Raw genomic sequence first — 12,709 nt, forward strand, 5'->3', positions numbered from 1 at the left:
CTGTTGTCGTTGTGTTCCTGGTTCGAACCCAGGGAGGAGCGAGGAGAGGGACGGAAGCTATACTGTTACACTGGCAATACTAAAGTGCCTATAAGAACATCCAATAGTCAAAGGATAATGAAATACAAATGGTATAGAGAGAAATAGTCCTATAATTCCTATAATAACTACAACCTAAAACTTCTTACCTGGGAATATTGAAGACTCATGTTAAAAGGAACCACCAGCTTTCATATGTTCTGCGCAAGGAACTGAAACGTTAGCTTTCTTACATGGCACATATTGCACTTTTACTTTCTTCTCCAACACTTTGTTTTTGCATTATTTAAACCAAATTGAACATGTTTCATTATTTATTTGAGACTAAATTGATTTTATTTATGTATTATATTAAGTTAAAATAAGTGTTCATTGTTCATTCAGTATTATTGTAATTGTCATTATTACATATATATAAAAATTGGCCGATTAATTGGTATTGGCTTTTTTTCGTCCTCCAATAATCGGTATCGGTATCAGCGTTGAAAAATCATAATCGGTTGACCTCTATATGATATAGTAGTGAACGATAGTTACCGCAGTTGTAACTCCAATTCTATGAGTGGGGCGGAGCCCCATGGGGGAGCTCTGCTCCTAGTGGTTTGAATAGCCAGATATTCTGTTTATCTGCCTATGAGCCTTACTAACCTGAACCAGCAGATAGATGATACTTCAATATCCTGTCAATATTCAATGATTGGTCTAACAGCACTGAGGAACTATTTCCCTCATCCTTCCGCCCAAACATAGTCATAGACCTGTGGGCAGGTTAGAATACATGACCTCTACTGTATTGATCTCTCAGTCAGGAGTCATGTCACATAGTCACCCTAACAGGTAAAAGCGGACCTGAAGGAAACCAGTCCACCGGTCCTGCAGTTTTTCCACTTAGTTCAAGTCCTCCAATCCGCTTTGCTGAGTACAGACTGAACCATGGTTAGAAGACATATCATACTGATTTCTCAGACGACATAACGACATGAGACCCAAGAGTGTCATGACCGAATGCGCCATCACTGTGTGATTCGGATGAAACCTTCTTGCATTCGAAAGGGCCCTGTGGCTACACTCTCGTTGAGAATGTGTAGATCCAGTATTGGCTTCATTCCCCCCCCCGTCTATTTTGGCACTAGGAAGTAGGGCGAATATAGCCCGTTGTTCCTTTGCTCGCGGGGATCTACTGTGACCGCCTCCTTCGCCAACAGTTCCATAATATCTGCAGTGAGAGCGGCGACTTTCTCTGGCGATTTCCTCACTGTTTCCACCACGCCCAAAAACGGGGGAGGAGTCCAATGGAATTGGATGGCATAACCCTTCACCAACGCCCCAGGCTGCTCTTTAAAACCTCAGCCACAAAACTCTTTGGTTGTCATGGAAAAGAGGTTCTCTTGTGACAAAAGTCAATTGGAACAGTCTTTATTATACAAACAACATGTCGGCTACTCCATCCCTATACAGTGGTGGGGAGGGGGGGGGGGGGTAGTGGGCACAATCGAACAGGGCTATGTGCTCTCCTCTATCCTCTCCCCCTCGTCTCGTCATGGCCGACGTCTCTTCTGGACACCCTTAGGGTGCAGCCAGGGTGACGTCACGACCACCTCTCTTGCTGGCGGGGCCGGCTGCTCTCTCCGGCGCTGCAGGAGGGGTGGGGCCCACTCTCGTAGCGCTGTTGTCATCTGTCGCCGGGCTCGCTGTCTGGCACTAGACCCAGGTCTACCTGGGTGGGTCTCTGGGTAGCAATCTAGCTTGTCCTGCCAGCAGCAGGTGTCTAGATAATTTCTTCCTCTCCTAATCCAGCCTCCCAACACGCTCCTTCGCTTCTTTGGCGGTGACTCCGAAGAGGCTGTCGTCAGAGATGGGGGAGTTCAACAGCATGGCTTTGTCGGTCTCCTTCATGCCTGTCAGAGACAGCCAGCGGTGTCGTTCCGCGACCACCATAGTGGCCATGGACCTCCCCGCACACACAGCCGACACTTGGGTGATTCTTATTCTGTCTCTTTCTCTGACAGCCCAGTCTTACCCGTAGTGAGACGGGACAGAGAGGCTGCCAGGAGGGCAATATTATTTCGTGCTGCTACCGCCTGGGCCCCGAGTACAAAGGACTTCTCAACCAGCTGCGTTGTGAGTCGGTCTTTTGATGTGGGTAGAGAAGCCTTCTTGGACGAGGGTCAGGAGCTCGAACCCGGGACGAGATACGCAGCCACGGCGCTCTCGAGCCTGGGGATCCCCTGGGAAATTCCCACTCGTCTGCTGTCCACTCTGGTGAATGGGATATAAGCTTTGGCCGGCGCGAGTGCCGTCAAAGGTGACTCTCATGAGCCCTCCACGTACTTTCTGAGCGAGGGCATGGCAGGAGCCAATGGCTCCGCCACCCTTCTTGGCCGAGAATAGGGGCCGCCCTCCATCATATCCACCTCCGAGTTGGGGGAAATGGGGGGGGAAGCTGGAGCTCTAGCCGGCTCGCAGCCCTCTCAATGAGCCCTGGAAACTAAGAGCGCAGAGAGGCCATGACGTGAGGGGGCTGCTGAGTAGTCAGAGTCCACCTTGTCCTCGCACAAGGATGAGAAAAATCTTGCACTCTCCTGAGGGAGTTTTTTCCCCAAATTCGGTCAGTGGAATGGAATGGAGTGTTCCGGAGAAACATCCATGCACCTACCAACATCCTCGTCATCTCCAGAAGCCGTGCAATCATATGATGCCTCAGAAACTGAGGCTGACATTGCGTCCTCTAGAGGAAAATCCTCCCTAAAAAATGCCCACTGCTGCTTCCTCTCCTTTAAAGAAAGGAGGGCGCAGCTAGGGCATTGTGGGAGATTTGTGAGGCTGCTCCTAGCGTGCTGTGACCCTAAGCACACGAAACACAGGTTGTGTGAGTCCACAGAGGAGCAGTGACACTGAGCTCTTAAAAGAGCTTTTGGGTTGGGTGTAAATACCGGTGTGCTCATTTAGATGGACAACATTGATACTTCGAAATCGACGGCGGGTTCGTCCTGAGACTTATCTTCTCGGCTTCTTCAGTCCGGTTCAAGTCGCTGAAGATAATGGGAGGCTGATTGAGGGGAAGCGTCCCTTTTATATAGGGACACCTGTGCTCCCATTGGTTGCAGGTGTGTGCATAATCTTCTCTCAGGCTATTCGCTGCCTAGGCAGCGGGGTAAACCACTAGGAGCAAAACTCCACGATATAGAACAGTGAGTTCAAATTTGCTTATTTTTATGTCATACATTAAAGCTCAGAGTAACATAGCTCTTACCGTTGGTGTCCACATATTCATATGTGTTGTTTTGGTACTGGAGTAGGGTCTTCAAAGGCTCGGGGTGACACACAAACTGCACACAGTCCTCCAGGATAGAAGGGTCAGGTAGAAACCAAGATGCAGTCTAATGGAAAGAGGAATGGCAATGGTCCCCATTTCTATAATATCATCTGAATTAATATTTTATATGAAACCAGTTAATAGAAATATCTCTCTATGGATGTTGCATTCTACCATAATTGGATCCAATGAATAGACATTTGGCATTTATATAATTTCAACATTTGGTTTAACCCATAGCGTTGGATAGAGGGCACATCTTTGCAGTGGCGGCATTGAGGGCTATCTCCATTTGAAAGTAGCCAATTTCTTCTTATACTACTGAAAGTATGTTTTCTGAATAGGTATAAAGCCTACTTACCCAAAGTGGAACACTGTCACCTTTGTTCCAACCACTACCAACCGATTTGTATAGGATCCCTTTGTACAGTGATTGTTGTATGAAAGTAGACTGATGATGGCAATAACATCTTAGCATGGTACCTGTTGAAGGGTTGGTGTTGGAAGTAACTTCTCCAGCCTAGACAGGAACTCCCACACCAGACTCTGCAGTGAGGAGTCATACTTGAGGCCGAATTCCTCTGAATAAACATTCTAGAAAACAAACAAGAACATTATGTCCATGCTTTTGAATTAAAACAATGATCTACAATGCATGTGAAAGTATTCATACCTTTCACATTTTGGTAACCTTCTAAAGAAAAATGTCACGAATAATTGATCAGCTACACAGTCAGTGACAACACTGACCTGGAAGAAGTGTTCCCTCTCAATTGGGTCCTCTAGCAGGCTTTGAATCAGCTTCAGGAAGTTGGATTCTGATGCCTCCACCTCTGGATCAGGAATCTACAGCAAGCATTGAACAATCAGTCAATTTAACTAGCCAACGTTAAACAACAGCAAAGTTATCAGTCTTGATATTTCACTGAGTAGCAGCACTCACCTCCTTTTCCCTATGAGTGATGACACAGGATCTAAGCCTGTTCAGGTGTGGCTGGATGGTGTCGGGGTCAGCTAGGTGATCTGTGCGACACAACTCCAGAACCAGCTGATGGAGTAAAAAAATACTATTAATTATTATGTACACCAACCTGCAAGTAAGAGACTATGGGATGTGTTCATTTGTTAAACAAATCAACATATATTTTATATCTTAGATTCTTCAAAGTAGCCACCCTTTGCCTTGAAGACAGCCTTGCACACTTTTAGCATTCTCTCAACCATTTTCACCTGGAATACTTTTCCAACAGTCTTGAAGGAGATCCCACATATGCTGAGCACTTGCTGGCTGCTTTTCCTTCACTCTGCGGTCCAACTCATCCCAAACCATCTCAATTGGGTTGAGGTCAGGTGATTGTGGAAGCCAGGTCATCTGATGCAGCTCTCCATCACTCTCCTTCTTTGTCAAATAGGCCTTACACAGCCTAGAGGTGTGTTTTGGGTCATTGTCGTGCTGAAAAACAAATTATAGTCCCACTAAGCCCAAAACCAGATGGGATGACGTATCGCTGCAGAATGTGTCCTGAATTCAAAATAAGTGTGCCTTGAATTCTAAATAAATCACAGACTTTGTCACAAGCAAAGCTCCCCCACACCATCACACCTCCTACTCCATGCTTCACGGTGGGAACCACACATGCGGAGATCATCTGTTCACCTACTCGTCTGCGTCTCACATCGACAAGGAGGTTGGAATCAAAAATGTCAAATTTGAGCTCATCAGACCAAAGGACAGATTTCCACCAGTCTAATGTCCATTTATCGTGTTTCTTGGCCCAAGCAAGTCTCTTCTTCTTATTGGTGTCCTTTAGTAGTGGTTTCTTTGCAGCAATTCGACCATGAAGGCCTGATTCATGCAGTCTCCCCTAAACAGTTGATGTTGAGATGTGTCTGTTACTTGAACTCTGTGAAGTATTTATTTGGGCTGCAATCTGAGGTGCAATCTGAGGTGCAGTCAACTCTAATGAATTTGTCCTCTGCAGCAGAGGTAACTCTGGGTCTTCCTTTCCTGTGGCGGTTCTCATGAGAGCCAGTTTCATAATAGCGCTTGATGGTTTTGCAACTGCACTTGAAGAACCATTCAAAGTTCTTGACATTTTCCGGATTGACTGACATGTCTAAAAGTAATAAGGGACTGTCATTTCTTTTTGCTTATTTGAGCTGTTTTTGCCATAATATGGACTTGGTCTTTTACCAAATCTTCTGTATACCATCCTTACCTTGTCACAACACAAATGATTGGCTCAAATGCATTAACGAGAAAATAAATTCCACAAATGAACTTTTAACAAGGCACACCTGTTAATTTAAATGCATTCCAGGTGACTGCCTCATGAAGCTGGTTGAGAGAATGCCAAGAGTGTGCAAAGCTGAATCTCAAATATAAAATAAATACTGTTTAACACTTTATTTGTTACTACAATATTCCATATGTTATTTCACCCCGTCTTCACTATTATTCTACAATGTAGAAAATAGTACAAATAAAGAAACACCCTGGAATGAGTAGGTGTGTCCAAACATTTGACTGGTAGTGTATATATGTATAACTTTAAGAGCTGGATTGCCTGTCATTGAAATTTGTTTATTTTCTTTTGAGCTTGTTAGCATATTTAGCTAGCAGCCTCCCAGGAAATTCGCTATTACTTGTGCTCATTCTGTTAGCATTCTGGTAATTTTTTTGCGTTTTTGGAGCCCCCTTGTGTACTAAGCCAGTAATACTGTAAATCCCAGGGTGAGATTTACTTATTTTAAAAATGTATTTTACCTTTATTTAACTAGGCAAGTCAGTTAAGAACAAATTCTTATTTTCAATGACGGCCTAGGAACAGTGGGTTAATGGCCTTGTTCAGGGGCAGAATGACAGATTTATACCTTGTCAGCTTGGGGATTCAATCTTTCAACCTTTCGGTTACTAGTCCAACGCTCTAACCACTAGGCTACCTGGCGCCAATATGAGCATCTGAATACCTCCCAAATTTAATGTGTAGATGGGTGAGAAAAAAATCTATTTAATCCATTTTGAATTCAGGCTGTAACAACAAAATGTGGAAGTTAAGTTAAGAGGAATGAATATTTTCTGAAGGCACTGTATGTAGTTTGTGACCTCACCCCCTGTACTTGAACAAGTGTCCCCCCCTGTACTTGAACAAGTGTCCCCCCTGTACTTGAACAAGTGTCCCAATCCCTCCTCTCCTTTTCCATCCGTCCCATCTCTCACCTGTGCCCGCAGCCCCATGATGAGTTGGACTCGCTCTCTGTAACTCATCAGATCAGGAACTACCTCCAACACAGTGGCGACAAACTCCTCCACCAAGCCATAGTCCATTATGTCTCTCCGCTGAACAACTTGCCACAGTGCTGCAGACGCCAGACGCAGTGGAGGAACAAAAAGACGCAAAGACGACAGTGGAAAAGGTCCATCTACAGAAACACAAATTCAGATAGTTAGCTAGATGACAAATACCTTAGAAAATACTTATATTCAGATCATTTCATAATAATAAGCCATCTTTGATCGATTTTCTTGTTGTCAAACAAGGCTTTGAAAAAATGATGTAAAATCATATTTATTGTCTTTTTCTAGAGGCAATCTGCAGTCACCCCACCGTTGGAGAAATGTAACCACTCAAATTCATGAACAGAGCTACGGATACAAGGCCTGACCAGCCATGATAAAATACGTTTTAACCATGTGTTGCGGCTATACAGTATTTGTTTACAATTACATTGTTTACAAAAGAAAACACGCTTTTATTTTGGGTTCTGATGGAGTACGACAGTTGAACTAAGCTCATGAGGCATACATTATATTCTTCAAGAAGTCGGTTCAATTATTTGAATTCCATTTTGTTCGTTTTTTTTTTTGTGTTTTTCAGTTTCTCTACAGATAAAACAGATACAGCCCAAACTAATGTCGTAGGGAGTTTCCAACATGCCAATTTTCAACATAGTTTAGCGCATAAAACGTGGTAATTAACTACAATGACCATTATCCATTGTGCATCTACTTGTCTTGTCTGTGTTTCTTTTATGCCTTCTACGGAAAAGACCAGAATGCACGATCATGAGGGGATATAGAGAGCAGCTGTTGTTTCGCGAGGTATCTCCACCTGAAAATACATGATCACAGTGATTGACAATTGGTATTGAACACTCATAAAAATGTGTCTTATTTACTTTGAAGAACTACAAAATAGTTATTTTGTCAGACTGCATAGGAAGCAGCTCTATAGAGATCACTTAAAATGAAATTATAATCATCAAATAATATGCACAACTGAAATACTTTAGTAAAGTAATGTGAATAAATGATGGTTAATAAGTGATAAGCAGTAATGGGCAGTCACTACCATCATGGGACTTTTATTAATAGTTTATTCTGTGTTGTTACAGCATTCAACCTAAATCAAAAACCGTGATTTCTTTTAAAATAATCGATCTCCGCACTAATCGCTCAGCACTATTACATTTAAAGTAAAAAAAATGAAAAAAAAAAAAATCACAGATTGCCCCTTAAATACTTTTTGATGTAAAGTCCCCTGTTTAGGGAACCTGAGTGGTTCTGGAACCGTTTCCGACCTACATTTCCGCTTATAAATCTATCTGTGGACACCGTAGATCAAAATGTCTCACATTGAGCGGTAGCCCTGCGTCTCATGGACACAGGAGTTTGTCTCTTCTGCCTGTATGAAGCAGGATGTGAAATCTGACACCACTTGAAGCTGGGATGTCCCTCGCACCATTTCATTTGCTCTTTCGACTATCCAACTCCTGGCTGAACCCTACGTCACAGCTACTAACAACGCATATGCCTGGAATCCTTACACCATAACACAGCAGGAGAGTGGTTTCGTCGCTGTAGCATATTCAAAGGTCGATTTACTAAGGCTGTCCCCAACTAAAAAAATATTGTGTCAATCGAAAGTCGTCTGTTCTTTCGACCAATTGATTGCTCTAAATGTTTATACATGTATTTTTCCATTTGCAGACACACCCTATGTGTTTTAATAAAATCAACTATGTGCATTGAGTTTGTATGATGCTTTAAGCTTACGGTTTGATGCCTCAAGAGGGCACTAGAGATCCAGATAACCAGAAGAAGAAAAAATACCTGACTCAACTATTCTCCTCCCGCTCCTGCTGGCTTTCGCAGATTCGGCCATTACTCTCCTGAAGTTGACGGTAATAGGCTACACGAGGAGTCGGCAACCTTTCTCATGTGGAATGCCAATTTATCTTAACGTTTCTACCGATCTGTGTGCCAGTTATGGTTTTGATATGCAAATTTCCGTGACACAGTTTCATTTAATTTATAATGATGTCTTCATACCTCAAAATCATTGTCATATGGTTAATCAAAATTCTATCCGAATCTAAATGAAAATGATACAAACCTAAAACATTACTTCTAATGCCATTGACAACTATGTAAAAATATCCCACATAAAGCCAACAAATAAAAACATTGCAGCCTGCAGGTAGAAAATATCCTGATAAAAATAAATATCCTATAAATCACATTGGCTACACATGGCCTGTCTGTAACAAACTTGAAACATTGTATCACCTATTAACTTGGGTCAGGCCCTAAGCTTGTGCTAGCAAACTTGCAACATAGTATAAAATATTCTGGGCTCTCAGAGTTTCCCATGCCAGTGAGCTCTGGACAGACACAGCTGTAGGCTATTTGCGCGAGGGATAAGAAGCCGTGCTTGACTTGGGCAGGAGCTCACTGGAGCTGAGTACCGGCATTTCAAATGTTCTACTGCTTGAGCTCCTGTTCCTCTTTAAGAATATTATCTCAAAAGTATTGTGGAGCTCATGCACCTAAATATAAACAGTACCAGCACCCAAAATGAGTACCAGAACCTATTTCATTCCAAGTCAAGCATTGATTCCACTGGATCAGAGCATGACAGGTCATTAGTGGTGGTGTGTTAAACCAATCAGAAATACTATCAGATCCCCAAATGGTTACATTTATATGCCTACATTTGCAAGCAGGCCAGGTAGCCTATAGACCTACATCTATGCATGCGTGTACTTACTCAACACTAACAGGAGCACTCCAAAACAAAAGACAATGTATGTATACATTTACATTACTCATAAATGGAATGAAATAAACCAAAACCTGTTTCTCACAAGTATACCATAGGCTGTGCACTCTGCAAACAATGTGTTCACTCTGACAGTGAGAATGGGAAGGCTGAAATAATAATATTGAATGCATTAAAAGAAATTACCATAACCAAAGTAACAAACATTGTATTAGAAATGATAGGAATTAACAGTAAATGTACTACTGGTGATATATGGAATGGGGAATTGATATACACTAACAATCAAATGCAAACAATTCACACAATAAAGTTATGAAACAATAAATATGCACAAATTGGAGAGAGAAGTGCATTGTGCATCTGGGCGAATAGTCAACACAACGTCTACATTGGCCATGCAGAAGTCAGGGCATTCATACTTCTTGCGCTTCGCGGAGCAGTGGAGAGCTGTTGTCAAGGAAGTGAGTCTGTGTATTATACAGGATGTACCACTCCCACCTACTGTCAACCAATCAGGTCAATGCGGAGCTATACAGAGCCCTCCGTATTGTTACAAAATTTGGGAGGTGCATGGCGATGCAGTACAGAGCTTGATTTGGCCTCTGCATGCCTCCACAATTATGGAGCCTCCGACCACATTTTCGAATCAAGCATAAATAGGCTTTTAGTCTAGGCCTCCGCAATGGATTAGTTCACTGAGATGGGCGCAACTATATGCATTTGTTTAAGTCGAGCATTAACAATCTTGGGCGACCAACAGCCTAACGACCAAACAATCGCCCAGTCGACTGATTGGTGTCAGCCCTACGATTTATAGACAGTAATCTAAAATAATTAATAGATTTGAAACAAAAAACACTTTGTCATTGACAGACAATATTAATATGAGATGAAAGGCGAGTTCCTAACTAGTTCAGGAAGCCAAGCTGGGGCTCTGTGAGAAGTTCACAGCAGTGGGGGCAAATGTAATCAAAAGAGACCTTTCAAAAATAGGCACATTTCAAGCCATATTCATACAGAAATATAAAATGTATTATTTTCATATTTGTACTGTGTACTTGAGTGTGTGTCTTCACAAGTGACTACACCTCAGCAATTTAGTTTTTTAAATTTACCAGTAAGGTGAGATTTTTCCCTTTCTTGGAGTACGCAGCATTACTAGTAATCGTTTATGGCCCTCATGACAAATCATGACTTTCGGCGATTACGTAAATTACATTTTTGATTACATTCAAGAGGTTTTAATAATATTGTACTACAGATCATTCATGGAAATAAAGCGCTAGCTATTTGCATCTGCAATTTTGCTCTATTGTTTTGTTGGTGTTTTGTGTTTTATTTACCTTCTTCCTTAAGATGTTTTTGCATGTCGAGCTTCCAGTGTTAACTGTAGTGTATTACTTAACTGGCTTTTTTTGGAAACAAAATGTGCTAACGCCACTCCAGAGTTTACCAAATAAAACCAGGAAGAAACAACGTTACTTCTTCTTTGAGATTTGGTTGGCGGGTCGCATCTCAATGTTAAAGTGCATACACCGCCACCTACTGTACTGGAGTGTGAGGCTAGTCACTGCCTACCTAACTACATAAAATGATCTTCATTAGTCCTGTTCTTCTAAGAAAGTGAAATAGAGCCCTAGACACCTACTTCCCTCTCCCCACCCTACCACCCCAACCTTGTCCAGCCTTCTAACCCTTTCACACAATCTCTCCCTAACTATGTTATACAGTTCACAAAATATCAACACATGCGCCACTGTTTCCGCCACTAAACACTCATCACACAGACCTGTTTCATGTCTCCCTATCATCCATAACGTGGCATTCGTAGTTTACTCCACACAACTTCCTCTCTCCTACATCACATACTCCCCACCTCTTCCTTAATTGACTGGTGTACGCAGTACAATTGCCTCCCCTTACTACTGGCATCGCACAACCTTTGCCAAAGATCGAGCCCTTTTACCCAGATCAAGGACTTCCCTGCGGTACCTGAATATCTACCACCTCTCTCCTCACCGCACTCTTAGCCACCACATCAGCCTTCTCATTACCCTCCATGGGCGGGAAACCAGCAAAAGCCTACCACCACTCCCATCCTCTCCAATCCCATTAACAGCACCATCATCTCCACAAACAAGTCTCCCCTATCCGACCTGCTCGTCTTCACACTGCTCAACACTGCAGCTGAATCAGAGCAGATCACCACTGAGTGGATTCCCCTCCTCCACCCATCTCAAACCTATAATCATGGCCAACAACTCGGCCGGCATACACTGACACATAATAAGTTAACCGCTTACAAACTCTAACATTGAAATCTTTGATATACACCCCTGCCCCCACCCCAGCCTGGATCCTTTGAACCATCTCTATATATCCTTAAAAACAAATAAAACTGATGATCTATGTACAGTATCTCTCCACACATCGTCTCACGTCCTCACCTCATTCTCTCCTACGCTCAATCATATCCACACGTGGTTCCGGAAACAGCCACGGAGGAACGTTCCCCAATGAAATTCCCGGCCTTATCTCTCTCTCCCCCAGTCCATATTCTACCACTTTCTGCCCAATTGTCTTCCCGTACTCCCTCTGAATACCCACTCCTTGCTCCCAGCATTCCCCAGTAGCTGTGACTGCAGGATGTCCCTCTGAACTCCCTTTCAACCTCGCCCAGCAAGATTGTCCACCTTATCCTCAGTGGCAGTTCCCCACTATCCACCTGCAATGCCTCAACAGAGGTCGTCCTGAAGGCACCCACACACAATCTCAGGGCCCTTAACTTTATCCTATCCAGGCGCTGTAGTACTGTTTTGGCTGCCGATCCATATACAAACCACCCATAATCCAAATATGGAACCTACAGGTTATTTTTGTCTTATTATTTAAATTTGTTTAGCGGATCGCAACCAAACTGAAGGTGCTTACATCGCCAGCTAGTGGAGTGTGAGGTTGGTCACGGCCTACCTACATTAAATTCTCTTCATTATTCCTGTTACAAATGTTTTATTTTTTAAATTATTTGCACCACCGACTAACCCTACACCTATATACCACTATTTCATTAAAACAATTACAAATCACCACGCCATTACATTTTCTGCAGTAAAATTTTGTACACCAAGTTACTTCTCCTTTGACACTATCTGCTCCTGCACCATGCCAACAGCCTGGGAGGACAGGACACCATCCTTCAACACACCCTGTAACTCAAATCTGGTATACCCAAATACTTCTCTACAGCTACCACCACTTCTATTTTCTGTGATTTACATTCCATTTCTGC

The 12,709-nt window shown here is 42.9% G+C and overlaps 1 protein-coding gene across 10 annotated transcripts in view; it reads right to left on the reverse strand.

The window, feature by feature from the left end:
• LOC110491687 (TERF1-interacting nuclear factor 2) overlaps positions 1-10,937 on the reverse strand; it is a 55,964-nt gene extending 45,027 nt beyond the window's left edge. For 5 of the 10 annotated variants that reach the window (XM_036946582.2, XM_090202324.1, XM_021565318.3 and 2 more), the window contains exons 1-6: positions 10,764-10,937; positions 6,576-6,778; positions 4,299-4,403; positions 4,106-4,201; positions 3,839-3,949; positions 3,293-3,419 (exon numbers count right to left, since the gene is read on the reverse strand). In XM_036946582.2, coding sequence (XP_036802477.2) covers positions 3,293-3,419; positions 3,839-3,949; positions 4,106-4,201; positions 4,299-4,403; positions 6,576-6,778; positions 10,764-10,788 — 667 coding nt within the window. In that variant the 5' untranslated portion in view covers positions 10,789-10,937. Of the gene's footprint in view, positions 1-3,292; positions 3,420-3,716; positions 3,950-4,105; positions 4,202-4,298; positions 4,404-6,575; positions 6,779-10,763 lie in introns of all 10 variants that reach the window. The other 5 variants (XR_016487185.1, XR_016487184.1, XR_002468861.3 and 2 more) reach the window with 3 other exon arrangements.
• Between the last annotated feature and the right edge of the window lie 1,772 nt (positions 10,938-12,709).

This window comes from Oncorhynchus mykiss, chromosome 16, assembly GCF_057628025.1.
Source record: "Oncorhynchus mykiss isolate SJ-2025 chromosome 16, ASM5762802v1, whole genome shotgun sequence".
In the NCBI taxonomy this organism is placed as follows: domain Eukaryota; kingdom Metazoa; phylum Chordata; class Actinopteri; order Salmoniformes; family Salmonidae; genus Oncorhynchus; species Oncorhynchus mykiss.